General features: G+C 35.4%; 2 protein-coding genes and 1 pseudogene across 3 annotated transcripts; 2 read left to right on the top strand and 1 right to left on the bottom strand.

Moving 5' to 3' along the window:
• The first annotated feature begins 2,448 nt into the window (after positions 1 to 2,448).
• On the top strand, positions 2,449 to 10,152 carry LOC132281540 (asparagine synthetase [glutamine-hydrolyzing] 1-like; annotated as a pseudogene).
• Positions 10,153 to 13,867: 3,715 nt separating this feature from the next.
• Positions 13,868 to 16,016, bottom strand: LOC132281550 (CBS domain-containing protein CBSX5-like). Its single transcript, XM_059783247.1, has 2 exons — positions 15,667 to 16,016; positions 13,868 to 14,717 (listed from the first exon to the last, which is right to left on the bottom strand). Exons 1-2 carry the CDS (start codon positions 16,014 to 16,016, stop codon positions 13,868 to 13,870), a joined length of 1,200 nt encoding a protein of 399 aa, XP_059639230.1.
• Positions 16,017 to 22,529: 6,513 nt separating this feature from the next.
• On the top strand, positions 22,530 to 24,352 carry LOC132316596 (stem-specific protein TSJT1-like). Of its 2 annotated transcripts, none has more exons than XM_059815083.1 (4): positions 22,530 to 22,857; positions 23,232 to 23,472; positions 23,591 to 23,711; positions 23,994 to 24,238. In XM_059815083.1, the coding sequence occupies exons 1-4, from the start codon at positions 22,646 to 22,648 to the stop codon at positions 24,008 to 24,010; spliced, it is 591 nt and encodes a 196-aa protein (XP_059671066.1). In that variant the 5' UTR covers positions 22,530 to 22,645; the 3' UTR covers positions 24,011 to 24,238. The 2 variants fall into 2 exon arrangements, with proteins under 2 accessions (XP_059671066.1, XP_059671058.1); XM_059815075.1 differs by having other exon boundaries at positions 22,538 to 22,857; positions 23,978 to 24,352.
• The last annotated feature ends 1,398 nt before the right edge of the window (positions 24,353 to 25,750 follow it).

Consider the following 25,750-nt stretch of genomic DNA (forward strand, 5'->3'; position numbering starts at 1 on the left):
AAACCCTGTAATTGTTAGAGATAATTATGAAATGCTAGTAAATGAAATTTTGAAGGATGCAGACTTAAAATTACCATCGTATTATTTCACTCTAAAGTACCTTAAAGAATACCATGTTGATAGTCAATGTTTCATAATCACTTCGAATTTCTCCACACTCATAATTTAGTTGACTACAAATGAGTCTGTTACCCTCTTTATATAGACATTCTATTCTTTAATGAAATTTCTAAAACTTTTCATTTAATTATTAGGATATTTTGTTTCTCTAATCTACAAATTCTTACCCTCTCTAATGCGTGAAGACCCATAATTACCCTGAGCTATAATATTTTCAAACTTGTAAATTCTTACATTCTCTAATATTGTAGAATTCTTCATCTATTTGTAACACTTTACGATTACCTAGGCAAATGTGGGAGATTTTAGAAATCGAACCCCATATATGTCGTGGAGAGACAGAATTCTCCTTAACATTTGCATGTAATTTGAATCAAAAGTGGAGAAGGAAAGAAGTGGACGAAACTTAGTTTGAATTTTTGTGCAATTTATTGGCAATTTTTTCAAAAAAAATAAAATAAAAATATTAATACTTTTTTTCGAAAGATAAAATTATTAATACTTAATAATTGGAAGATAGGAGTGAGAAAGATTCTACACATAAATGATCAAAATCGAGGTAACATTTTATCTCCTACAATTGAAGAAAGGGTTTTGATTTTGACTTCTAATCGTTTGAAATGCCGGAATTTTGAGTAAGCTAGCCTGATATAATATGATTTGTGATGAAGCAAAAAAAAAAAAAAAAAAAAAAAAAAAAAAAGGTTAAAATTGATCAATTGAATTTGACGAAAATAGATAGTGTAGACAACAAAAATTATTTTAATCCAATGACAATGATAAGACGAGAAGGCTGAGAAAAGACTAACAAATGCTTACCAGCAAAAAGAAAAATGACCCCAATGCTATCAGAGAATAGAAAGTAACTAATTATGAATTTGGATATGAGGGTGACTTTAGTTCCTTCTCGTCTTCAGCAAAATCGGATGATCTTTACTTTAATTCCATACAAATGGAATTGGCTACATGAATTATTTCTTTAATTTTTTTCTACTACATCTCATTTCCCGTATTATATATAATATTTTAAAATCATTTCTATTAACCTTATCCCATGTTTTTCTTTTCCTTTCTTACCTTCTATTACAATTACTTTACCTCATTCCACTTGCGCAGCAACATTAAGCTGTTTTAATAGTATCTTATTAAAAAGCCAACATTCTTTAAAACCATCTACAAAATTACTCTCTAGAGCCCATAGACATGAAACCCACGAGTTTATTGGCATTCGGCCAGTTAGAAATATATTATCTTCAAGGAGAACTAAAATTAAGAATTAGCCATGAGTTTATAGATTTATTTGCAAGAAATGATCCCTTGCAATATTATCAGAATACATATATTGAAGTTTTGAACTTATTGGTTAGGCAATTTTAATTCAACTAATGTGCCCTCATTTTCAGTATTTGACATACTTTTATAAATTTCAGGAAACATCTTTTGATGCTGACAAGGTGTTTTTGGATGTGTCCCATAAATTTAATGACAAGATGTCCAAAAAGCAATGTTTAATTAAGTGCCCGTTGATATAATAATTTGCTCTTTGTCAAGGAGTTCATGAAGTTGATATGTTAATAACTTAATGCTAATCGAAAATCAGAAACTTAATATAATCATTTGTAGCTATGATCGCACCTATATGGCCAAGAAATAGAGGCAAAAAGGCTAGGTGAAGACTCGGACAACTTCCATGTAAGCGAAGCCATCGCCTAATTTCTTCTTCAATGTTTGTGTGTATAGTAATGTGCTAGTCTTAGAAAGTACGGTATGAAATGAACAGTCAAATTAATGTCAAAATTTAAGTTTATATTTCATTAATACATCCTAAAATTTTCAATTAATGGTATTACATATTCTCCGTTCATGGGATTACACTAATTAATAATCTCAGTATTCACATTTGTACATTGAGACTCAAATCTCTCACCTCGTATCCCTAAGCTGTTTCGCCGTCACTTATAAGTTCATGTGTTGCCCAAACACCAGCTATGCGTTGAAAAACTTTCAATATTCCAGCAAATGTCATAATTCAAACCAAAGTATGGTCCTCTTCGACAACCCAAACGTAGTTGACACGATGTGTGATTTGCCTGAATCATCACAGCCATTAAAGAACTCCATAAATGGCACACGATAACCCCCGACCCCTTCCTTGAATTATACCTATTACTCCCAGGCCCGAATTCATCATCCGAATAACAAACAGGAGATGGTGATGAGGCACCAAGAGAAATTTCTTCTATAAATTCCAGCATTCTCCTCAGGTTTTTGTGTTCCAACCTCGCCTTCACCAACTAAACCAAGTCCTCCGGCAGATCACCGCAGTCAATGTATGCCATCAATTCACCAACTGACAGAGTTGGAATTGCGGCAGATGCAGTCTCATCACAACATGAAAGTATGAGAGGGGAAATCTCGCCTATCAATTTGCTATCGTCATTAATGACCGCGATAGATGTTTGTTGAGTGAGGGCGTGAGAGATGAAGGGCAATGCAGAGAAGGCCGAGTCGTGGTAATGGACGGTCAGGATGTTGGTGTCAATAATGTTGAGTGATTCGATGGCGAAGGTGGGGATGGGAGAGAAAATGGTGATGGAGTTGACGAAGAAGCGGATGACATCTTCTTGTGTTAACTAGCAGAATTCGCGCCCTTGGTGAAGTCTGTAGCCAAATGAGGGTGGTTTGTCAAGGAGTTTTTTTCCTTCTGAAATGATGCTTGTATGGTTTTGTGTTGGGACAACAAGGTTCTGGGCACCCTCAATGATATGATCTATTGCCTCCAACATCATCTAATAAAAATAAAACTTTGCAGATTGTTTTGTGGTTTGGATGACATATACATCATATTTTTGGGGAGCTTAATGTCACGCGCTTAGAGTTTCAGTACCACTCTAGCTACTCCCGTGCGGCACCAAGACGTTATTTATACTCTCGCAAGGACTTGGTCAGCCTAACTCCCGTGCACACCTTAGCCAACACACTCCCCTTGTGCGCTTGCTAATGTTGTAGTGGCCCTCACCCTTTCCTCACTTGGCTTGCACACTCACACACACTAAGGTACTTAAGTTGGCAAGGAAAAAATACTTCTATTACTTCAAAGAATACTTTGTACAAGGCTAGCACTCAAACTCTCTATAAGGCTCTCAAGACTCACTCTAGGACTTGTTGCCTAGAAAATGAAGTCCTGCTCCTATTTATAGGCATCCCCATCCCTAATGGATGGCTAGGATGCATTCTAACCAACGGTGGAGATCGATTCTCTAGAAACTTCTCCTACCTTTTTCACACTTCTATACTTATCTACTAGCATCTACAATATTCTAGAACTCTCCATACCACTCCACATAATTCTGGAGAACTCTAGAATATACAACACATATCTAGAATCTTCCACACAACTCTAGATAACTCCGGAAGACTCTAGAAATTCCACTCGCCATGTAGTTGCCATGCAACATCCTCCTCAGCGTCTGCTTGTCGCCTGCGTGGCACAACCTCTATAAGCGAGGCGTGACATTCTCCCCTACCCATTTCTGTGACGCCATCGTCACGGTTTCTTTAGCTGACTTAGCCTCTCGCAGGTCATCAGCATTTGTGCATATATCTTTGGCCCAAACGTACGCGCCCCCTTCGAGAGATGTGGGGTCCTCACGGGCTCCATCGTGTTGACTGCCACCTCTGGACTCTCCTTCCGGCCCACGAGCGACACCATGCATGCGGCCTTACCTTCCTCACCTCCAAGTATCATCAACTCACCAAGGCATGGTAGTGGCGCGACGTTGTTCCTGTCCATGAACTCCAGCCCCAGCACCATGTTGTGGTCGTCCATCTCCGCAACCTGGAAGTCGGCCTTGCCCTTCCATTCTTCCATGCATAGCTCCACCTCCTTGCACACTCTACTCATGAATGCCTCCTCAGAGTTGACGGCCTTGATTTAGCCCTCCGTCTTGCACACCTCCAAGCCAAGTCGTTGCGCCTCCTGTAATACCCCTAATTTTAAAAAATGATAGTCTGGGCATTTTTTTTAACATATTTAAAACTTTATTTTATTATCTTTATCGCATTTTTATTTAATTGGTTATTTGAACTTTGACTTAAATTGTTTTATGTGATTATTTGGTTTAATTGTTGTTTACCTATGTGTCATGTGTTTTAAATTGAATTAAGTGTTTTTAATTATTTAATTGGGTTTTTAATTGAAATTAATTAGTTAAGTGGATTTAATTATGTAATTGTTTTTCATTTAATTTTGCTTTAAGTTACAGTTAACTTTGGGGTTGGAAATTTCACGCCGTAACAAAAGTAGTTTCATGGGCCGACTAGGTTTAGAATTAGGGCTCTGTCTCTGATTAAACACGGATTAGGGTTTATGTTTTTACGCCTATATATATATGGTTACTCTGTATCAAGGGTTGGAAAAACAAAACCCTATTCACGTACCCAAGATACAGAGAAGGAAACAGAGAGCAGTTGTGGGGAAAACAGAGTGACGCTTAAGAGGAAGTGTACAGAGAGGACCAAGGAGGTTGAGTAAGGATTAGAGACTGAGTTATAGGAAGCTTGGCGGCGTTCAGAATTGCCGGAACACTTAGAAACGACACAGGGATTTCAAGATTGAAATCACAGGCGAGTTCTTCTCTTTCTCCTTCCCTTTGGCTTGTGTTCTGTGCACCTAGACAGTCTCTAGGAGATTAATTGGCCTTAAACTGAACCATGCATGTGTGATATATAATTTGCTTGATCGTTTTATCTGTGCAAAATTTATTTACAAAATAATTATAGCGCGTATGTTTTCTTGACTCGGTTTTGGCATAACGTCCCACTGTTCTAATTTTTATTTTGAATCTTACTGAAATCAACCAAGGTCTGACTGGATACCAGACGTAAGTTAAGACTTCAAATTTAAATTGGAGAAAGAACAGAGGGGTTGGGATAAAACTGATCTTGCAATTTAGTTTCAGTGCCGTTCTTCAACAACGCTAGTTTAAATGGCCTGATTAAACTCTGTAATTGCTTTCAAAACTATTGTAAACAATCTTGGGGAATGCTTCTAGACTAAATTACGAGTCCTAAGTTTGGTTTTAAAAACTAACAGAGGGTTAGGAATAAGCCGGAGAAGGAGCACAAGAGCTGAAACACGCACCGGGGACGAAGGCTCACACAGGAGGTGAGAGCCGGCTCCATGGAAGTGGGAGCCGGCTCCCACAACAAAGTGGAGCCGGCTCTAGGAAGTCCTAGAGCCGGCTCTAGGTTGGAAAAGAGCCTGCTCCAAATTCTGGAGCAGGCTCCCTTGTTATTTTTAATTTCTTTTACGATTTTTTTTTTTATTTTCTACATACTATGTTCACTGTTGGAGCATGGAGACTGTTGGAATGAATTTGGAACTTTACAGAGGGATCAAGGAATGAATTTTGAGTGTTATTAAGACCCTAAATTGAGTAAAGTTTAATTCTAAGTTGTCGGGACAAACAGTGTAAAAATTAAGGCACTTAACAAATGGAAGTTGAATTAATTGTTGAAATAAAATTCAGCAATTTGATGGAACATAATGTGTTTATAAAACTTGTTTTAGAATGCATTCAAGTGCATGATAAGGTCCTTTAATTATTAATTTTGATCTATGCATGCTTAGGAGGCTAGTTGCTGAATTATTAAATTGTTTACTGCAACTATATGGTTAATGCTTGGATTTAAACTGCTGAAATATTTAAACAATCTTCTGAATTGTTTTAACAATTTATTGGTTAATAATAGGATTATTTAACCTATTCACATGCATGATGGAGTCCCTGACATATTAAATTTGGTCTATGCATTCTCTGGATGTTAGTTGTTGATTTGTTAAATCGTCTCCTACAACTATATGGTTAAATGCTTGGATTTAAATTGCTGAAGCTTTAAATATTTTTCTGAAATTATTTGGATGGTGGTTTTTGGTCTGTAAATTATTGAACTGTTATATATGTTGTAATTTACATGGATATGGAGGATGGTATGTACCGGTATGGGACGGTGACATACTAGGGACGGTTTAGCTCAAAACGCATAAACCTAACCTAATGGATTAATGGAATGGATTGAAAGATATCGAATCCTAATTGTGACTAAGTCAGATCAGCTGTATCCAAGTTAGATGACTTATTGGATTAACGAATGGTAGTTAAGTCATATCAACTGAATAAGTTGAATGACTAACTAGTTAGTTTATTGTATGTTAGTTTAATAAATAGTTTATTGAACTGCTTACCCTGGATTTGGATAGATTTTATATATATGTTTATGGTACCACGAGTTGAGCTTGAGTCTCAGACTCGTTGGTTAGGGTGCGTATATGCAGTGGATGCGTAGCTGGTTATGATAGGTTGAGGTGTACCCTGTTAGGTCTAGGTATTCATGCCCACCTTTGGGTGCGTATTCGCATGTTGCCTTCTATTCAGGTTGAGACCCCTATTATAGACTAGTGAATGTCCCTTAGTGTGGATATATTTATACGTATGGACTAGATAGATATTGTGAGGTGTCTACGGTGTATCTGCGTATCGGGTCACTGTATGGATTGCAGTTAGATTAGAACTTACTCATGGGTCTGACCCACTCCTTTATTATTCTTTTCAGGTACATGACGGTTCCAGCCTTAGAGCTTGATCGTGCTTGTCGAGGACAGTCTCACCTTTATCTGATTACGTAGGACTTCTCCCGATATTTCTAGCATTATCTATTTTCAATTTTCAGTTTCTGTTGAACTTTTGGTTAGGGGTCCATCAGTGGATTCCCGAGTTGTAACCTTGAAGTTTTAGAGGATTAGAGTTTCAATTTTCAGTTATAAATGGAGGATTTTATAATTAATGTTTCTTTCGGTTATTATTCCATCTTTATTATTTCATTTTGTCATCTGTGTTGGCTTTAAAATACTTTAATTGTTTGATATTCCCTCGGGTTTGGGCCTGGGCCTGATCAACCCGTGTCTCGGATCCGAGGGGTATCGCACCTCCTCCTGGGTAATGAAGTTGTGTGTGGCGCCCGTGTCCACCAACGCTTGTACGGCTTTGCCACCAACCTGCGCATCCACATAGCGTACCCCAGCTACCTTCTTTGCCTTGTCCTTTTTCTTAGTGTCATGCGCCATACTACTTAGCATCTGCATAGCCCCAATGCACCTATCTTCATCGCTGCCCGCATTGTCCACCTTACCCTTGCCCTTGTCCTTCACAAGGGCACTCATGGTCTTTTTGTTGGGGCAGTGTCGCAATAGGTGCGGCCCTTAGCACAACTAGCACTTCGGCGGCGGCCACTTGCCCTTGTCGCGGCGCTCCCTTTTGCCACTAGCCTTGGACCTTTCTCCATGGTCCTTGGCCTTGTCATGACGTGAGCGTCTCTCCTTATCACTGTGCTCATCATCACTGGACTTGGGCGAGCCCCCTTTTTTGAAGCGTCGATCTCCCCCACTTTTGCTGTGGTCCTTCCTGGGAGATGTGGCTCTCTTGTTATCACGCCTAAAGTCTTCAAGGCGTTCTGTGATAGCCATTGCGGATGCCAAGTCTCTAGGCTCCCTCCTCGTAAGCTCCGTGGCCACCCAAGAGTGTAGCCCATCTATGAACAAGCACACGCGTTGCCGCTCTGGGATCTCCAGCATCAAGTTGGAGTACTCCTTCATATACTCCCTTATGCTGCCCTTCTGCTTCAGGCGCTTTAAGTTGATCATGGCGAGGTCCTCAACGCAATCAGGGTAGAACTGCCTCTTGAGCTGCCTCTTGAACTCCTCCCATGTGTCAACCGCTCTTGCGCCTCTACCGATGAAACGCTGCCTCCACCATAGAGCGGCAGTGTCCGTGAGGTACATAATGCCTATCTGCACATTCTCCTCATCGTCCTCGAATTCCATGCACTCGAAGTACAGCTCCATGTGCCAGAAGAAGTTGTCAATCTAGCACATTCCTTGCCCTATCATACTCTTTGGGCTCTGGCACCTTCTTCTTCTTTGGCTTCACCACGACCTCACGCGCTTGGGAGAACTCCTTCTTGCACTCGGCAATCTCCACGCGCAAGTCGTCTACCCGATCATGCAAGTCCCTTTCCTTCTCTTGCACCTTGTTGGCGATGCCATCAATCAGCTCGTAGAGCTCCACCATTTTTCTCTAGAGCCTGTTAAACTTGGTCTCCGTGTAGACTAAGTGTGTGGTAAGCTTCTCCTCTAAGCTTTGCTCCAAGACGTAGACTTGGTGGTCTCCTCCGCTAGCCATGTCTACTCCACAAAGCTTCCTTGACGACCCTGCTCTGATACCAACTATCACGGGCTTAGAGTTTCAGCACCACTCTAGCTACTCCCGTGCGGCACCAAGACGTTGCTTTTACTCTCGCAAGGACTTGATCAGCCTAACTTCCGTGCATACCTTAGCCAACACACTCCCCTCGTGCGCTTACTAGTGTTGTAGTGGCCCTCGCCCTTTCCTCACTTAGCTTGTACACTCACACACATTAAGGCACTTAAGTTGGCAATGAAAAAACACTTTTATTGCTTCAAAGAATACTTTGTACAAGGCTAGTACTCAAACTCTCTACAAGGCTCTTAAGACTCACTCAAGGACTTGTTGCCTACAAAATGAAGTCCTATTCCTATTTATAGGCATCCCCATCCCTAATGGATGGCTAGGATGCATTCTAACCAAAGGTGGAGATCGATTCTCTAGAATCTTCTCCCACCTTCTTCACACTTCCATACTTATCTACTAGTATCTATAACATTTTAGAACTTTCCATACTACTCCACACAATTCTGGAGAACTCTAGAATATATTACACATTTCTAGAATCTTCCACACAACTCTAGACAACTCCGGAAGACTCTAGAAACTCCACTCGCCATGTAGTTGCCATGCAACATCCTCCTCAGCATCTGCGTGTCGCCTGTGTGGCACAACCTCCATAGGCGGGGCGTGACATTAAGCAACCTATGTGGTCTGAACAAGCAATATGGGTTATCAAAGAGTGGCAATGAGGTAACGTTCATGATAGAGGCATACCGGACCCTCCGGACCAAGGCCTCTATCCAGCCCATCAGGTCCTCAAGGAGCTGGATGGCAGTTTTGGGTTTGTGGTGTATGATACCAAGGCTGAAACTGTGTTTGCTGCACTGGTAAGATTTTCTTCACTCTCTAAAGACGACCAACTCAAAATGCTCTTTAAATATATGGATTTGTCCTGCCAATTGTATAATGTGGTGGTGACAGGGTGCAGATGAGAGAGTGAAATTATACTGGGGTATTTGTGCTGATGGGTCTGTTGTAATTTCTGAGAATTTGGAGGTCATCAAAGCAAGCTGTGCCAAGTCATTTGCGCCTTTCCCAACTGGTATGTGCTCTCTCTCTTTTAGTTAAGACGTGTGAAGGAAGAAATCAAGTAAACATAAGGCATGCATGAAATTATTGGAAGGTAGAAAAATGTTCTATGTTTCCTGAAAAACATAGCAAAACCTATTTGGATGGTCTCATTTGTGCAAATTCATGCGTGAACTGTGATGGACCATTAGCCATGGTTCGAGTTCTGTAGTGGACAATTCGTGTGAAATTTTTTTTAAAAAGAAAAATGAAGAAAAAGTTGTGAACACTCACAAATATATCTGGTAGGAGCAAATGATCTTAATTTGAATTTGGATGAATGCACGGTGCATGTACCATAGTGAAGGAGGGCTGTTAAGCTTTGAGCATCCGTCCAACAAGTTGAAGGCGATGCAGAGGATAGACAGTGAGGGGGTCATATGCGGAGCCAACTTCAAGGTTGATGACTGTTCAAAGATAAATAGCATGCCTTGGGTTGGAAGTGAAGCCGATTGGGCAGCTTGAGGACCTATGTCCTAATGGATTAATTAACATCCAAACCAGGGTGCACCTTTTTTTTTCTTTTTTATTTTATGGTTGTGTCTATTGCTGTCATGTTCATCTTTTCATTCACCTGATTTCAGTTTTTGTATTCCTCATTGTATATTATTAACTTGGAATTGTAGACACGTGAGTGAATTAAATTTATGTTTTTAAAGTGTTGTTTGTGTCCAATTATTACAATATCATGTTTCATTCTCCTTCATTGTAATATCCAAATGAATCCCCTTAAGAGTCATTTACTATATAGGTCAATAATGAAATTGGAAATATAGTTTCAATAAAAGGCATACATGTCAGACATTAAATTTCATCAATCACAAAACTATTTGAAGATCATCAAAGAAAATAAGAAACAAAATGAAAGAAACAAACCCATGCTAGAATAACTTGTATGATTCATTCGATCATATTCATTTTTGAGAATTTATGAAAATAACCAAACTAAAATTATAAAAATAGACTCACTATATAAGTTTGCCCCAACAAATTAAAAAATCGCCCCCTCACAAAATTTTTTGAGTTCGTCATGGCAGGACGTACTAAATATCTATCCCAAGTAAAGACCTCATATAGACTACTGTTACAAGTGTCTCACATCAAATTTGGATAAGAAAGTAAATGGGTTGCGTGTAAAATTCAAAAATAGTGATTGGTGTAATGGTTTTTACGCAATAGATTCAAAACCCTGTAAAAAGAATATCTAGATTATTCATCATCTTAAATAGTTAGCTTCATTATAGCAAAGAGAGCTTATGAGTTATATATCGTCAAACCCCAGATGATTATGGATGATTGATTCCACTACGACTGTCTGTTGAGTAAGGCAAGCCCAAAACTCGTCTTTATAGCCCAATTGTTTTCTGGGCAGAGATTTGTTTTTTCGATGATTGAACTGAACTTGGCAAAATACATCATTCATTCGGACTAGCCCAAATTGATTCGAAACTCTGCTCAAAATAGAGCGAGTCGCAATAGTGCCTAAGCATACATATTTGGGCTGGGCTTGAGCAACCTCAGCCCTTATCTTCCGGTTGTTGACAGGTCAACTCCACTAGTCAATAGATAGGGACTCGAGTTCCAATTTTTTTTTTTTTTGAATTAAAATTTTGCCTTGGGGTTCTATAGGTGCCTTTTAAGGTTATGATTAAGATTTCTTCCATTATTGTGTTTTTGTTTTTGTTTTTATTTTTTATTTTTTATTTGGTTTGTTAATGGGAAAATGTGATAGGTTGGTTAGCGATGAGGGAAAAAAAATATATTAAAATTTTTTTATTTAAAATTATTTATAAATACATTTAGATTATTTTTTTTAATAAAAAATCATTTTAAATAGTGTTCTATAATTTTTGAGAATGTAAAATTTGGTTTTTCAAAACTTAGATTACATATGACAGATTTTTTTTTTTTTTTTACTGTAGATACATCTCGTTCATAATTGCTAATTACTGTGGCCGGGCACCCCGTATACTAATTGTTAAAAGTAATTGTGTTGACCCATACGGACTTTAAATTACCATGGTAATATTTCACTCTAAAATATCCCATAGCATGCTGATGGTAGTATACATGTTGATAGTCAATGTTTCTTACTCATTTCTAATTTCTAAAAGTTAATAATTTAGTTGAGCCTGTTACCCTCTTTATATACCCTTAACTATAATATTTTTTAACTTACAAATTCTTACATTCTCTAATGTTTTAGAATTCTCCATCTATTCATAATATTCTACGATTGTCTAGGCAAATGTGAGAGATTTTAGAAACCGAACCTCCATTTATGCCGCAGAGAGACAAAATCCTTCTTAGTGTTTGGGCGAAACTTAATTTTATTTTACGTAATAATTTGGAAGATGAGAGTGAGAAAGAGAGAGATATTCGAGGCATAGATGATTAAAATCGAGAAAATCTTTTATCTCCTACAATTGAAGAAAATGTTTTGATTTCAAGATCTAGTGGTTTGAAATGCCCAAATTTCAAAGATACTTCTAGTAAAACTGATATAATATGATTTGTAATGAAGCCAAAAAAAAAAAAAAAAAAAAAAAAACTGCTAAATTTTTCTAGAAGAAAAAAATTAAAAATTAAAATTAATCAATTGAATTTGACAAAAATAGATAGCATAGACAGATTATTTTTATCATTTCATGATGAAGGATGATAAGCTGAATCAAGAAATCCAATTATTATTTTTATCATTTCACGAAGATGGATGATGACGGTGCCCAGAGGCCGGGCCATGCTAACCCCTAGATTTTTCTTTTTATACCTATAATTTGTAAAAATTGATAAATGCCCCTTGGGACTCACCAGTCCACTAAATTTTATTTTATTCTATGTATATAATCTGTAAATATTTATAACCCCCTAAAATTTATAAATTTACCCCCAATAAAATTATCTATTTCTATAAACCACTTTAAATCTTTATTTCTTTTCCTTCTAATTCTTCAAATTTATTTTTGTTGTCTTTAAAAACTTAGGCATTCTCTTTCTACAATTAAAACTTTTTTTTTTTCTTCAAAGTTCTCTCATATTTTTTTTTTCTTCTTCTTAAAAATTCCCTATTTCTTTTTAAAAATTTACTTATTTTTTTCTTGCACTCATGCATAATTTATGTGCAACAACCTTCTTTTTTTCTCTTCTTATTCATTTTTGATTCACTTATTCTAATACAGTGTTACACTATTATATTTTCAACCTATTTTTTGCTATAGTTAGATGGAAAAAAAAAAAAAGTCAGGCTTAATATGCCCTTCCTAAAACCAAATTCATGGCTCCGCACCTGACGATGCCGGCATGCATGTCAAAACTAAAGAATCTTTTGGCAAGCCGGATCAAGAAATCCAATCAGAATTATAAGACGAAGAAGGCTGATAAAAGACTAACAAATGCGTACCCAAAAAAAAAAAAAAAAAGTTGACCCCAATGCTACCAGAGAATAGAAAGTAATCGATTATGAATCTGGGTATGAGGGTGACTTTGGTTTCTTTTCGTCTTCAGCAAAATTGAATGATTATCATTATCATCATCCTCACCTTAATTTTATATGAATAAGATCTGCCATATGAATTCTCCCTCTCATGTCATTTCCTGTATTATATATAACATTTTAAAATCATTTCTAATAACCTTATCCCAAGTTATCTTTTTCGTTTCTTGCCTTCTGTTACAACTAGCTTACCTCATTTTACTTGCCCACGGCAACATTCAGCCATTTCAATAGTATCTTATTAAAAAGCCAATATTCTTTTAAAACCATCTACAAAATTACTCTCTAGAGCCATAGACATGAGACCCACGAGTTTATTGGCTTTTGGCCTGTTGGAAACACATATATTTATCTTCATGGAGAACTAAAATTAAGAATTAGCCATGAGTTTAGAGATTTATTTGCAAGAAATGATCCCTTGCCATATAATCAGAATACATATATTGAAGTTTTGTGCCCTTAAGATTTTGAATTTATTCGTTAGGCAATTTTAATTCGACTAATGTGCCCTCATTTTCAGTATTTGACATGCCTTCGTGAATTTCAGGAAACAGCTTTTGATGCTGAAAAGGTGTTTTTGGATGTGTCCCATATATTTAATGACAAGATGTCCAAAAAGCAATGTTTAATTAAGTGTCCGTTGACATAACAATTTGCTCTTTGTCAAGGAGTTCACGAAGTTAATATGTTAATAACTTAATGCTAATAGAAAATCAGAAACTTAATATAATCATTTGCATTGAACAGTCAAAATTTAAGTTTATATTCCATTAATACATCCTAAAATTTTCAATTAATGGTATTACATATTCTCACACTAATTAATAGTCTCCTATTCACATTTGTGCATTGTGAGACTCGAATCCCTCATCTCTTATCCCTAACCTGTTTCGCTGTCACTTATAAGTTCATGTGTTGCCCAAACACCAGCTATGCGTCGAAAAACTTTCAATATTCCAGCAAATGTCACAGTTCCGACCAAAGTATGGTCCTCTTCGACAACCCAAACGTAGTTGACACGATGTGTGATTGCCTGAATCATCACAGCCATTAAAGAACTCCATGAATGGCACACGATAGCCCCCGACCCCCTCATTGAATTATACCTATTACTCCCAGGCCCGAATTCATCATCCGAAGAACAAACAGGAGATGATGATGAAGCAGCCAGAGAAATTTCTTCCATAAATTCCAGCATCCTCCTCAGGTTTTTGTGTCCCAACCTCGCCTTCACCAACTGAACCAAGTCCTCCGGCGGATCACCGCAGTCAATGTACGCCATCAATTCACCAGCTGACAGAGTTGCAATTGCGGCAGATGCAGTCTCATCACAGCATGAAAGTGTGAGAGGCGAAATCTCGCCTATCAATTTGCTATCGTCGTCAATGACCGCAATGGATGTTTGTTGAGTGAGGGCGTGAGAAATGAAGGGCAATGCAGAGGAGGCCGGGTCGTGGTAATGGACGGTCATGATGTTGGTGTCAATCATGTTGAGTGATCCGATGGCGAAGGTGGGGATGGGAGAGAAGGTGGTGATGGAGTTGACGAAGAAGCGGATGACATCTTCTTGTGTTAGCCAGCAGAATTCGCGCCCTTGGTGGAGTGTGTAGCCAAATGAGGGTGGTTTGTCAAGGAGCTTTTTTCCTCCTGAAATGATGCTTGTATGGTTTTGTGCTGGGACAACAAGGTTCTGGGCACCTTCAATGATGTGATCTATTGCCTCCAACAAGCTGAGAAATTTATTTAGCAAATGAAAAATGATATCAAGCTTAAGCTCTTTATAAAGCATAAATTTGAGGAAAGATTTGATTTTATCCAAAACTATGACAACTGCATGTATAGAAAATTGGAGGGTTTTTTTTGTTGTCTACATTGAAACTTAGTTTGAATTTTTTTTTTTTTTTTTTTACATGATTCTACTGCAATCCTATCTACAATTCTTATCACCCGTTATTCAATCACTCTTTACAATAAAGTCTAATATTTTATTTACTAATTTAACACCTTACTAATAATTATATATATTTAGTATTATAATTAAATATGCTTGCAATATTGTAAGTCATAATAATATTAAAAGTTATAATAGAAAATGCTTATGTATAATGGTATAAATTAAACTATAAAAGACACAAAATTATATTGTAATAGTAGTAGTATATACTATATACTTACATAACTTATAAAAAACAAAACCCCGAATCCCTCACCTACGCAGTTATACCCACTGTTTTTAAGAACATTGTTATTAGAATATCGATCCACTTGGTTTACTTCATATATATTTACAATTATATCTATATCTATAACACATATAGTATTTATAAATAATTACGATTCAAGATGACAATAGTGAACAAAATTTTTAGGGTAATTGTTGGACAACTTGAAACGACATTAGAGAGTAAACACAACGCATGCTTACATCAACCCAAAAATGCGTCAAAAAGTGTATCGTAATTTCATAGGCATTTATTATTATTATTTTTTCAGTAAAGAACTTCATAGGAATTTGCCATGCAAAAACTTCAAAAAAAAAAAAAAAACGTCGGGAAATTAGCAATTCGGTAGTACTACAGCTGAAAACATGCAAAAAACCAATCTAAGTACAAATCAGATTGAAAAAAAATAAAAATAAAAAATAATAACAATAACATAATAATTGATTGAAATACAAACCTAGATTGTGGCTCTAAATGCCTAACCAGTCCATGGACTTTAGGCAGAAGAACAGAGACTGGCGATTGAAGCGCAATGGAAGGATGCAAGAGATTCTCTGATCTGCAAAGAAAGCAAATGACATCCACCATGCATACCTTGCCAACACATCGATACTCGCCATCGAAATCAGCACTACTCCTGGTCCTCGGCAAGCGTTCAGAGCTCCATATGCTAATACATCTCTCGCCTGACCTCTTTAGGGCCGATAAAGCTTCGGCGACGGTGGCCGAGATCGGTAGCGACCTCAGCGCCGGCTTTCCAAGGCACAGCTCGGACACATCGCGACTCAGAAAGCTCACAGCTGCCATTCAAGCAGGAATTAATTCGAATCTAGAGAGAGAATTAATGCACTAGAGAGAGAAGAAAAACACAGGAATTCAGAAATGAGTTGGCAAAGAAGAAACGAAAAGAAATATTTATAGTTCGTTGTCACCGGAAATAGCCGGTGACTTTTACTGTTCCGGTTATAGTTGGTCTAAAATTACATTACAGCTATATAACAGGTTTTATAAGAATATTCTCTGAGTGATTTTCTACTATCTTTAGGTAAAAATGCACTTCAATACTTCCCTTTTTATTTATTTATTTATTTTTAAATGCATGTTTGTGTTCATTCAATGTTTTGTTTGGTTTGAAAATTTAGTGAAAACAACAAAACATTCCGGTTAAAAAAAAGCAAAGAAACACAAAGATGTTTCATTTCATTTCATTTCAATAAATCTAGAAATAACCATCTAGTTCATATTTTCTATTATAATGAAATAATGGTAATAGATTCTATTTCCATCACTGTTTCCTATTCTTCACTTGGTTATAATTGTCAAAAGAAACTTAAATTATTTATAATTTAATATACTCACAAATTATTTATTTATTTATGAAAATAATTTTAAGAATAATAAAAAAAATATATGAGAGTTCAAATCTGATGACTTCAAGAAAAACAAAAATATTTATGGTATGTTCGATTGTTATATATCTTTATAGTGATAAATGAAAATGAAAATATAGGAAGGAAAAAATAACAATCCATGTACATGCACTTATTATTAGTCATAAGGGAAGAGGGGAGAAAAAAAAGTAAGGATGATATTAATTATGAGAGAGAATAAAAGAAAAGAAAGTGATTAATAATCTTTATTTATATTTGATTAGATAAAAGAGAAAATAAAAGAAAAAATAGTATTTTTGTTTAGATATGATCGAGAGAGGAAAGAAAAGAAATGATAACAATCAAATTATTATCATGTCCTTTTAAATAGATGGGATTTGAGTGGAACAGTAATTTTTTCCTTTTAATTGTTGGGGGCAATTTTAAAATTATAAAAATACTACTTAAATACTATATTTTATCTCCTTATCTTCTCATTTTTTAAGAAATAAAAAATGAGAAATAACTAACCCTCCTATTCTTTATTTTCTCTCATTTTTTTATTAACCAAACACGTACATTCTCCCTATCATTTATTTTCTCTTCCTGTCACCTATCCAAACCAACCCTAAATCATTTCTTTATGCACAGTGTTGTTGATCTACTAGCAATCATTCTACAAAAATCAAGGGAGCATGAATGAGGTTGAGAGCACTTGGACGGGAGAGTCTCAAAACCAAAGGTGTTCAATAAATTGATTCTTGGAAGTGTAAAGGGGTGTGAGCGCTTAAGTTAGAGTCCATTGTACTTTGTTTCAACTATTATACGTGGATTGTTTCGCTCAGGACTACGAAAGTCCTCAAGGTTTTATTTTTCAGGATGATTGGTTAATTTTCACCAATCAGGGTTTCATCGCTAAATATCTGTTATCATCTCTCAAATTATATTTTACTTGCCTTAATTGATCATCATTGTAGGTATATTAACCAATCACGAAAATTGAGCAAGTTGGCCTATTCACCCAAAATCATTAGACTAGTATTTCACAACTTAATCAACTAAAAGTTTTCGCACCTAGGGGTGCACAAAATAACCGGAACCGAAACCGTTTGTCCTGGTTCTCACTGTTCCGGTTCCGATCCCAGTTCCGAATTTAGGAACCGTGGACATACGGTTTCGGTTCCAGCTCGTGGGAACCGGTAAGAACCGGAATCATATATATATATATATTATATAATTATATATATATATATATATATATATATATACCTATTTTTTTAGTTTTTTTGCCCTAAATCTGAGCCTTAGCCTCCCCGGCCAATCGCCTCTAATCTCCATATCAATTCTCTCAACTCTGAACTTGCCCCCTCTCTATAACTGTAAGTCTGAAAACTACAAAATCTACAAGAATCAGAAGTACAAAACCCATATATTTTAGATTTGTCTGCAAGAATCAAAAGTAATCCAATTACAAGGATCGCCGAGGTTCCCTCACCGCCGCACGATCAACCACTGGCAAGAACTTCAAGATCAGCCCACTCGGGGATCCATGAAACCATGTTTTTTTTTCCACTTTAATTCATATTTCTATGACTACTAAAATTTGAGTTTGCAAAGACTAATCTCATTATTGGTTTGAGCTATGGTGTTTAATTATTGGGTAGTGTATTTCTTTTTCTATTGTCCCCTGTTATTTTATCTTCTAATCAGATGGTGTAAATCTTGGATTTTGATTTTCTACTCTTATGCAATTATGTTTCCTTCAGTTGCCATAAGTTCATTATCATGAACACTGGAAATTTGATGTCTGATGGATCTTTTTATTTTTTTTAACTATATATTTTTTGTTTTTTTCCTCTTTGAATGTGAATGTGATCTTCATTACTGAATTGAAGAGGAGTTAATTTGTGTTAGAAATTTCGTTTTTGAAATTTTAATAAAAACGAGTGGCATCGGTGATGCTATTTGGTTTGCTAAATTTCCTTTTTTCTGGAACCTCTTGTTGTTGGGAAATTCTAAATAATTTGTTTGCCTTCTCCTTATTGCTATGCCATCAATTGTAACGGTTCTCATGGAACCGAACCGGTTTTATGGTTTGGTTCTCATCTATACGGTTCCGGTACGTTCAGTTTTTAAGGAACTGTGTGCACCTCTATTCGCACCGCGCTACTCCCAACGTTACCACATCTATTAATATTTAGGCAAACTACAATGACCTCCCTTGAGATTTTGACTAATTGCAACTAAACTCGAGGTTTGCCATTTTGTTGCAGTGTGACTTCCTGAAGTTTTCCCCATTTTGCAATGACCTCCCCCAAGTACAAAAAATAATATTTTTTATTAGAAAATTAGTTTGAAGTGACTAAAATGCCCATCAACAACGTAAAAAGATGCTATTACCCTTGTAATGTAAACAAATGACAATAAAATTGGACCAAACTACTCTCAAACCACAGACTCACCATTGTCTCTCTCTCTAGCTCATCTTCTCCCCTTCACTGAAACCATCAATTCTGCTGGGCTTTGTATGTTATGATATCTTTCTCTACCAAATTTTTTTTTTTTTTTTTTTTTTTTTTAAATTTCTTACTTTGTTGTTGTCGTTCTTTGAATTTCAAACCCTAATTCCTTTTGCCCAATAATCTATAGATTGAAGCTAATCACAATAGGGGCAATCGACCCTTCCTTTTTTATTTACTCTGTATTAAAAAATAAATCTGAAACAACATCAACAGACCGTTGATTCTCCGCTGGCATTGGAATGATTGCCTGTGAATCAGGATCGAAAACCTAGACATTATCGGACTGGTTGCCGAAAACAGATAGGAAAAGCTCGGAAACCTGATAGAATTCAGAGTAAACGTCGTTTTCTTCGGTGGAATTGTTTACCAGGGTTTGAGAGAGCGTTAGGATATGTGTTTGGATCAGAAAAAGGAGTGTTTGGCTGAGATTGAAGGAAATAATAGGGTTATGGCTTGAAAAATGGGGAAATTGATGAGGTGGTTCATCGAGCGGCTCCAGTTTTGGTTCAATTTTAGGGACGATGGTTGTGATGGCGACGACGACGGTGGTGGTCATGGTCGATTGGTTCCGATTGGGTTCCAATTAGGTCATGGTCGATGGATCGGTGATGGTGATGGTGGTGGTGTTGGGTTAAGATGGATCGGTGGTGGTGGTATTAGTTTGAAATTGATCGGCGATGGTGGTGTTCTTGGTTGGTGGTTAGAGGTGGTGGTGTGGTCGGAGGATGGTGATTGTCTCCGACGTGAACTCGCAATGCTCTATCTAATTCAATTGTGTGCTTGGTGGCGATTGGTGTCAATGGTGATAGTGTAATAGCAGAGAAGATAAAGGGAATATTGGGGAAAAAAAAAAAAACAGAAGAAATATTCTTTTGGGTAAAAGGGTCATTTGCTATTTTAAAAATATTTTAATCACTTTTAACTGTATGTTGGGAAAGGTAAATAAGTAAATTTAACATAAAATCTGACAAAGGGAAGTTTTTGCAACAAAATGGCAAATCTCAAGTTTAGTTGCAATTAGTCTAAACCTCAGGAGAGGTCATTGTAGTTGACGGTCTCTGAATTTCAAAGGTATGGTTTAAAATTTCCAAAATTTTCTCTATTTTATTTATTTATTATTCTTCTTAATTTCTCTTTTCTTCTTTCTTTTGTAGTACCATGAACATAAAGAATTCTATTTTTCTACATATTCTTTGTTAATTCTGAAACAAAAATAAAGAAGGACTTCATTTTTTTTCGTTGTTCTTTCTATCTCTATTTTGTTATTTTTTTTAACTAAAAAGTAAACTTTTCTACTAAATTACTCAAACAATTAAGTAAATAAATTGTACTTTTCTCTCTAGACTAGGCTTTATGTAGAATCCCGTTTCTAACAACTTTTAGAGAGTAAAAAAAATTGATGTAATATTAACAAGAAGAACAAGTTATCTTGTTTTGCTAAGCTTATACAGTTATACACTCCTGCAATACTTTTTACATTTCTCAAAATATTTATTATGCAAGGGTACATGTGTGAGGGCAACAAATATACTTAACAAAAATTATAACGAAGGATAGAAACGATAATCGAAATGCTTTTGATACCAATTGAGAAATATGTTGAAAATAGATTATATTTTAAAATTTATATGGCAAATTTGGCAAAATGTAGATAGATTTGTAAACGGGTTAGATTCGGACCTAATTAGTGCTGATTCGATCCGAATTCAATAAGGTCCAACGGATATTTTGTAAATCAATTCATATCCGATTTATTAATAAATAGATATTCGATTCGATCCCATAAAGTTGTGTGTATATTTTTTTTCTTTTTTGTTTTGTAAAAATAATTAATGTCAAAAGAGAATAAAAAAATTGGGAATAAGAAAAAATAGAGAGAGTGAAGAAGGAGAGAATAAAATAATGATAAGAATATTTTGATAATATAGAAATATTATATAACATAAATATATATTATATATGTTTAATATATTATTGTATATAATATATAATATATTATTTTGAATCGAATTGCTATGGAATTCCATTCATCATAATCCATATCTGATTTGTTTAAGTAACGGATTATCAAATTCATTAACAGGTCTAGTGTAGGATTCTTGTGTTCATGGAATACCTATATTATCATATATGCATTTATTACTTGCACTATTATTCAATATATACATTAATTACTTAAATTTCAGTGTGCTCTAATTGTATGGCGTTGGTATACTACCACACACATATATATATATATATGTTTGAAAATATATTACTAAAAAACTTATCAATTAGAGAATATTATAAATAAATTACGGATCTATTAGTGAGAAAAGTTAGTTTATTTATTACATATATCATTAATGGAATAAAGGAATATATTTGCATATGAATTTAAATAAATAAAAATATATAAAATATATATGTCATGACTTGATATAATTTTATTTAAACCTAATATACATGCGCTTTCAAGACGCTCCCGCTTTAAAAAATTTTAGACTTTAACGTTTTGGCGCTCTCACTCTATGTGACTTAGGTCTAGATTTGCTATCATCTTTTTGCCTATAATATTCAAATTAAAAATAGGGTAAGTCTGTTAGAAATACTACTACTATTATTATTTGCAAACACCTGCCTAAAATGTCAGATAATTCTCAAATTATAAAAAAAAAAAAATAAATAATGCTAAGTGGTACAAAAAAAAAATAGGTTATTGACATCTTGTTAATCGTATCACAAAAATATAAAAATACCTTTTAGTGAATGTAGTTTTGTCAATTCTTTCTCTACAATGTATTCTCTTATGTTTTTTCTTTTGACAGAATCCTCCTATTTATGCATAATTTACAAATGAAAGAAAACTGAAGACCTAGCCAAAATCCAGTGTTTTTTTTGGGGGGTCAAATTCTATAAAGTCTTCTAATTTTTCGTTTCAACATATGGTTGATTTTATCCACGTGGATAGATGTAAGTAACATGAGAAACAGATCCCATTTTGCTGACTCAGATCACTGTCACTCTCGCAACTAGTTGTGGATAAGATTGAAGACCAATTCCTCAAATATCTCAAATAAAGTAGGTATTAATTTCCATGTGTATCTACAAAAAAAACAAACAAAAAAAAAAAAACAAACTGTTAGTAGTTAGTGCCACCATCGATTTCCTTGCATCCACGCGGTTCTTTCACCCCCCTATTGTAGATATAGTCATATAAAAATCTCAAGCATAATATATATATATATATATATATATATAAAGATATTATAATCTAGTAACCTACATTTCTTAATTAATATACAACCATTCAATTCGAGTTTTTACGGTATAAATAAATATTAAGTTGAGGCTTAATTATGAATCTAACATTGATCCGTTGATTTGGATAACACTGCCACGTATGTCTCTGTCACACACACACATGCTATATATACACCCATTATTATTCTTCTAAATTCACATACGTTTTCTAATCCACTAGTACTTGTGTGTTTGTTGTTGCGTTGGTTTAGTTGTGTTTTGAAGTTTTGTTTGATTGAAAAGAAGAGAAAGAAAGAAGAAGATGTTGGGTGTTTTTAAGAAGAATTTGGCAGATGCACCACAAGAGCTGCACAGCCCAGCAGCTAATGATTCATTATTAAAGCCCAAGCTTCCCCAAGAGACATTGAAGGATTTCTTATCTTGTCATCCAACTAATGCTTTCTCTATTTCTTTTGGGAACAATGCTTTGCTTGCTTATGCCCCACCTCATCCACCATACTCCATTCATCAAAGGTAATCTCTCGATCTCTCTCTAGATCTGCAGTTTCTTCTGGTTCGTTTTATGCATTTTGTATTTGTTACATGAAAAATTGTACAAATGTTAACGGAGTAAGGGAGTTAGAGGTTAAAAAGAGAGAAAATGATGTTGGTGAGTTTCGAATACGTAGCACCCCACTTTCCCTCCACAGGGCTTCGATTATAGGTTATTCATTCGAGAGGGGTTGTAGCAGTGCTATTGTCAAAAGAAAAACATTCTATATTACTGAAATGCCCCTTAAGATATATATATATATTTTTCTTTTTAATCTCATTAATTAATATATTAATAAGAGAACTCTTTTTTTTTTTATTTTTAAACATCATCTAATAAAAATAAAACTTTGCAGATTGTTTTGTGGTTTGGATGACATATACTGCATATTTTTGGGGAGTTTAAGCAACCTATGTGGTCTGAACAAGCAATATGGGCTATCAAAGAGTGGCAATGAGGCAATGTTCGTGATAGAGGCATACCGGACCCTCCGGGACCGAGGCCCGTATCCAGCCCATCAGGTCCTCAGGGAGCTGGATGGCAGTTTTGGGTTTGTGGTGTATGATACCAAGGCTGAAACTGTGTTTGCTGCACTGGTAAGATTTTCTTCACTCCCTGAAGACAAACTGAAAATCATTATTCTTCTTTAAAAATAGAACAGTTGCCTTTTGCTTCACTAACCGTTGGACAATTTGTATAATGTGGTGGTGACAGGGTGCAGATGAGAGAGTGAAATTATACTGGGGTATTTGTGCTGATGGGTCTGTTGTAATTTCTGATAATTTGGAGGTCATCAAAGCAAGTTGTGCCAAGTCATTTGCGCCTTTCCCAACTGGTATGTGCTCTCTCTGTTTTATAAGTTAGACATGTGTGAAGGAAGAAATCAAGTAAACATAAGGCATGATATTATTGGAAGGTAGAAAATTCTGTTTCCTGAAAAACATAGCAAAACCTATTTGGATAGTCTCATTTGTTCAATTCATGCGTGAACTGTGAAGGACCATTAGCCATGGTTCGAGTTCTGTAGTGGACAATTCGTGTGAAATTAAATATATATATATATATATCTGATAGGAGCAAATGATCTTAATTTGAATGCAGGATGCATGTACCACAGTGAAGGAGGGCTGTTGAGCTTTGAGCATCCGTCGAACAAGTTGAAGGCAATGCAGAGGATAGACAGTGAGGGGGTCATATGCGGAGCCAACTTCAAGGTTGATGACTGTTCAAAGATAAATAGCATGCCTAGGGTTGGAAGTGAAGCCAATTGGGCAGCTTGGGGACCTATGTCCTAATGGATTAATTAACATCCAAACCAGGGTGCACCTTTTTTTTTTCTTTTTTATTTTATGGTTGTGTCTATTGCTGTCATGTTCATCTTTTCATTCACCTGATTTCAGTTTTTGTATTTCTCATTGTGTATATTATTAACTTGGAATTGTAGACACGTGAGTGAATCAAATTTATGTTTTTAAAGTGTTGTTTGTGTCCAATTATTACAATATCATGTTTCATTCTCCTTCATTGTAATATCCAAATGAATCCCCTTAAGAGTCATTTACTATGCAAGTCAATAACAAACTGAAATTGGAAATATAGTTTCAATAAAAGGCATACATGTCGGACATTAAATTTCATCAATCACAAAACTATTTGAAGATCATCAAAGAAAATAAGAAACAAACCCATGCTAGAATAACTTGTATGATTCATTCGATCATATCCATTACCGGGTGTTGGATTGTGAGTTTGTTTGATGGACATAAACCAATGTTTTATGTATAAGGCGGCTAATGCTGTAGCCATGGATGAGAAAGTAGGCAACTTTAACATCTCTTACATGGTCACTGCTTGACCAAATTCATAATTTTAAACAACCATTTAAAATTAATTTTTGTAATGTTTCCAAAGAGAGCCATTCCATATGATGATCAATTAGGCCTTTCATACCCTGAAATTGGGGTATATGAGAAGGACAAAAAAGGATCCCAAGCGGAGAATTATAGCAACTGTATGTCTATGTCTAAAGAATAGACAAAACTTATTTGAATCTAAGAATTGGTATACTATACGGTCATTTAATTATTTTCATGTCCAGCTAACATAAAACCTCTCCACATATTGTACAACATTTCAAATTTGCAAGCTATCATCTATTTCAATTATGCACTTCATCAATATTCCAAATCCCTGCTTTGGAATAAAACCAGAGTCTCTTTTTATCTCTCGTATATGGCCTTTTGAAAGTGAACTTTTTCAAAATCAAGTTCACGTTTTTCAGACATTGTTCCGAGGGTTTATTTTTATATCCAATGATGGAGGCCACAAAGTTTTCAACATCCATCCAAGAAAGAATACTTTATGGAAAATGGTGGACTCTATTTAATTGGATATTTTTTTGACTTCCATTGTTTCAGCTTTAAGGAGCCGTACGTCCAAGTGTCAACCAATTCTTCTTTATGACTGACTAGACGTACACAGGAATAATGAACCATTTCTTCTTTATGACTGACTATACCTACACAGCCTAGAATAATGAATGTTTGATGTCAAAATATTAGGGTCACTGTTTGTTTTCGCAAGTTATAAAATTTGAACAGGACTAGTTTAGTACGTCTGCTCCAACTAATTTATTAAACAGGTTATACATATTCTCTCGCCCTAAATAGGAGTTTATGTTTAAAAATTAGAGTTTTTAAGGAGACATATAATTAATATATTGTTCTTTTTTAAAATTATTAAATTATCTTTTTTAATTTAAATATATATAATTACAAAGTTTAAAATTTTTTAAAAAAATAAAGGATAATGATGAAAATATAATGAAAATATGATTTGACTTTTCAAAAAGGACAACTAATTTAAAACATATAA

Source organism: Cornus florida, unplaced genomic scaffold (assembly GCF_030987335.1).
Source record: "Cornus florida cultivar Cherokee Brave unplaced genomic scaffold, ASM3098733v1 CherokeeBrave_3.0.0_Hap2_Chr01, whole genome shotgun sequence".
Taxonomy (NCBI): Eukaryota; Viridiplantae; Streptophyta; class Magnoliopsida; order Cornales; family Cornaceae; genus Cornus; species Cornus florida.

Excerpts from the sequence above, each read along its gene's own strand:
- LOC132281550 (XM_059783247.1), bottom strand. The coding sequence starts at position 16,016 with ATGGCAGCTGTGAGCTTTCTGAGTCGCGATGTGTCCGAGCTGTGCCTT. Across the intron at positions 14,718-15,666 it reads CATTTAGAGCCACAATCTAG|CTTGTTGGAGGCAATAGATC; the intron begins GTTTGTATTTCA and ends TAAATTTCTCAG.
- LOC132316596 (XM_059815075.1), top strand. The coding sequence starts at position 22,646 with ATGTTGGGTGTTTTTAAGAAGAATTTGGCAGATGCACCACAAGAGCTG. Across the intron at positions 22,858-23,231 it reads CCATACTCCATTCATCAAAG|ATTGTTTTGTGGTTTGGATG; the intron begins GTAATCTCTCGA and ends AAAACTTTGCAG. Across the intron at positions 23,712-23,977 it reads ATTTGCGCCTTTCCCAACTG|GATGCATGTACCACAGTGAA; the intron begins GTATGTGCTCTC and ends ATTTGAATGCAG.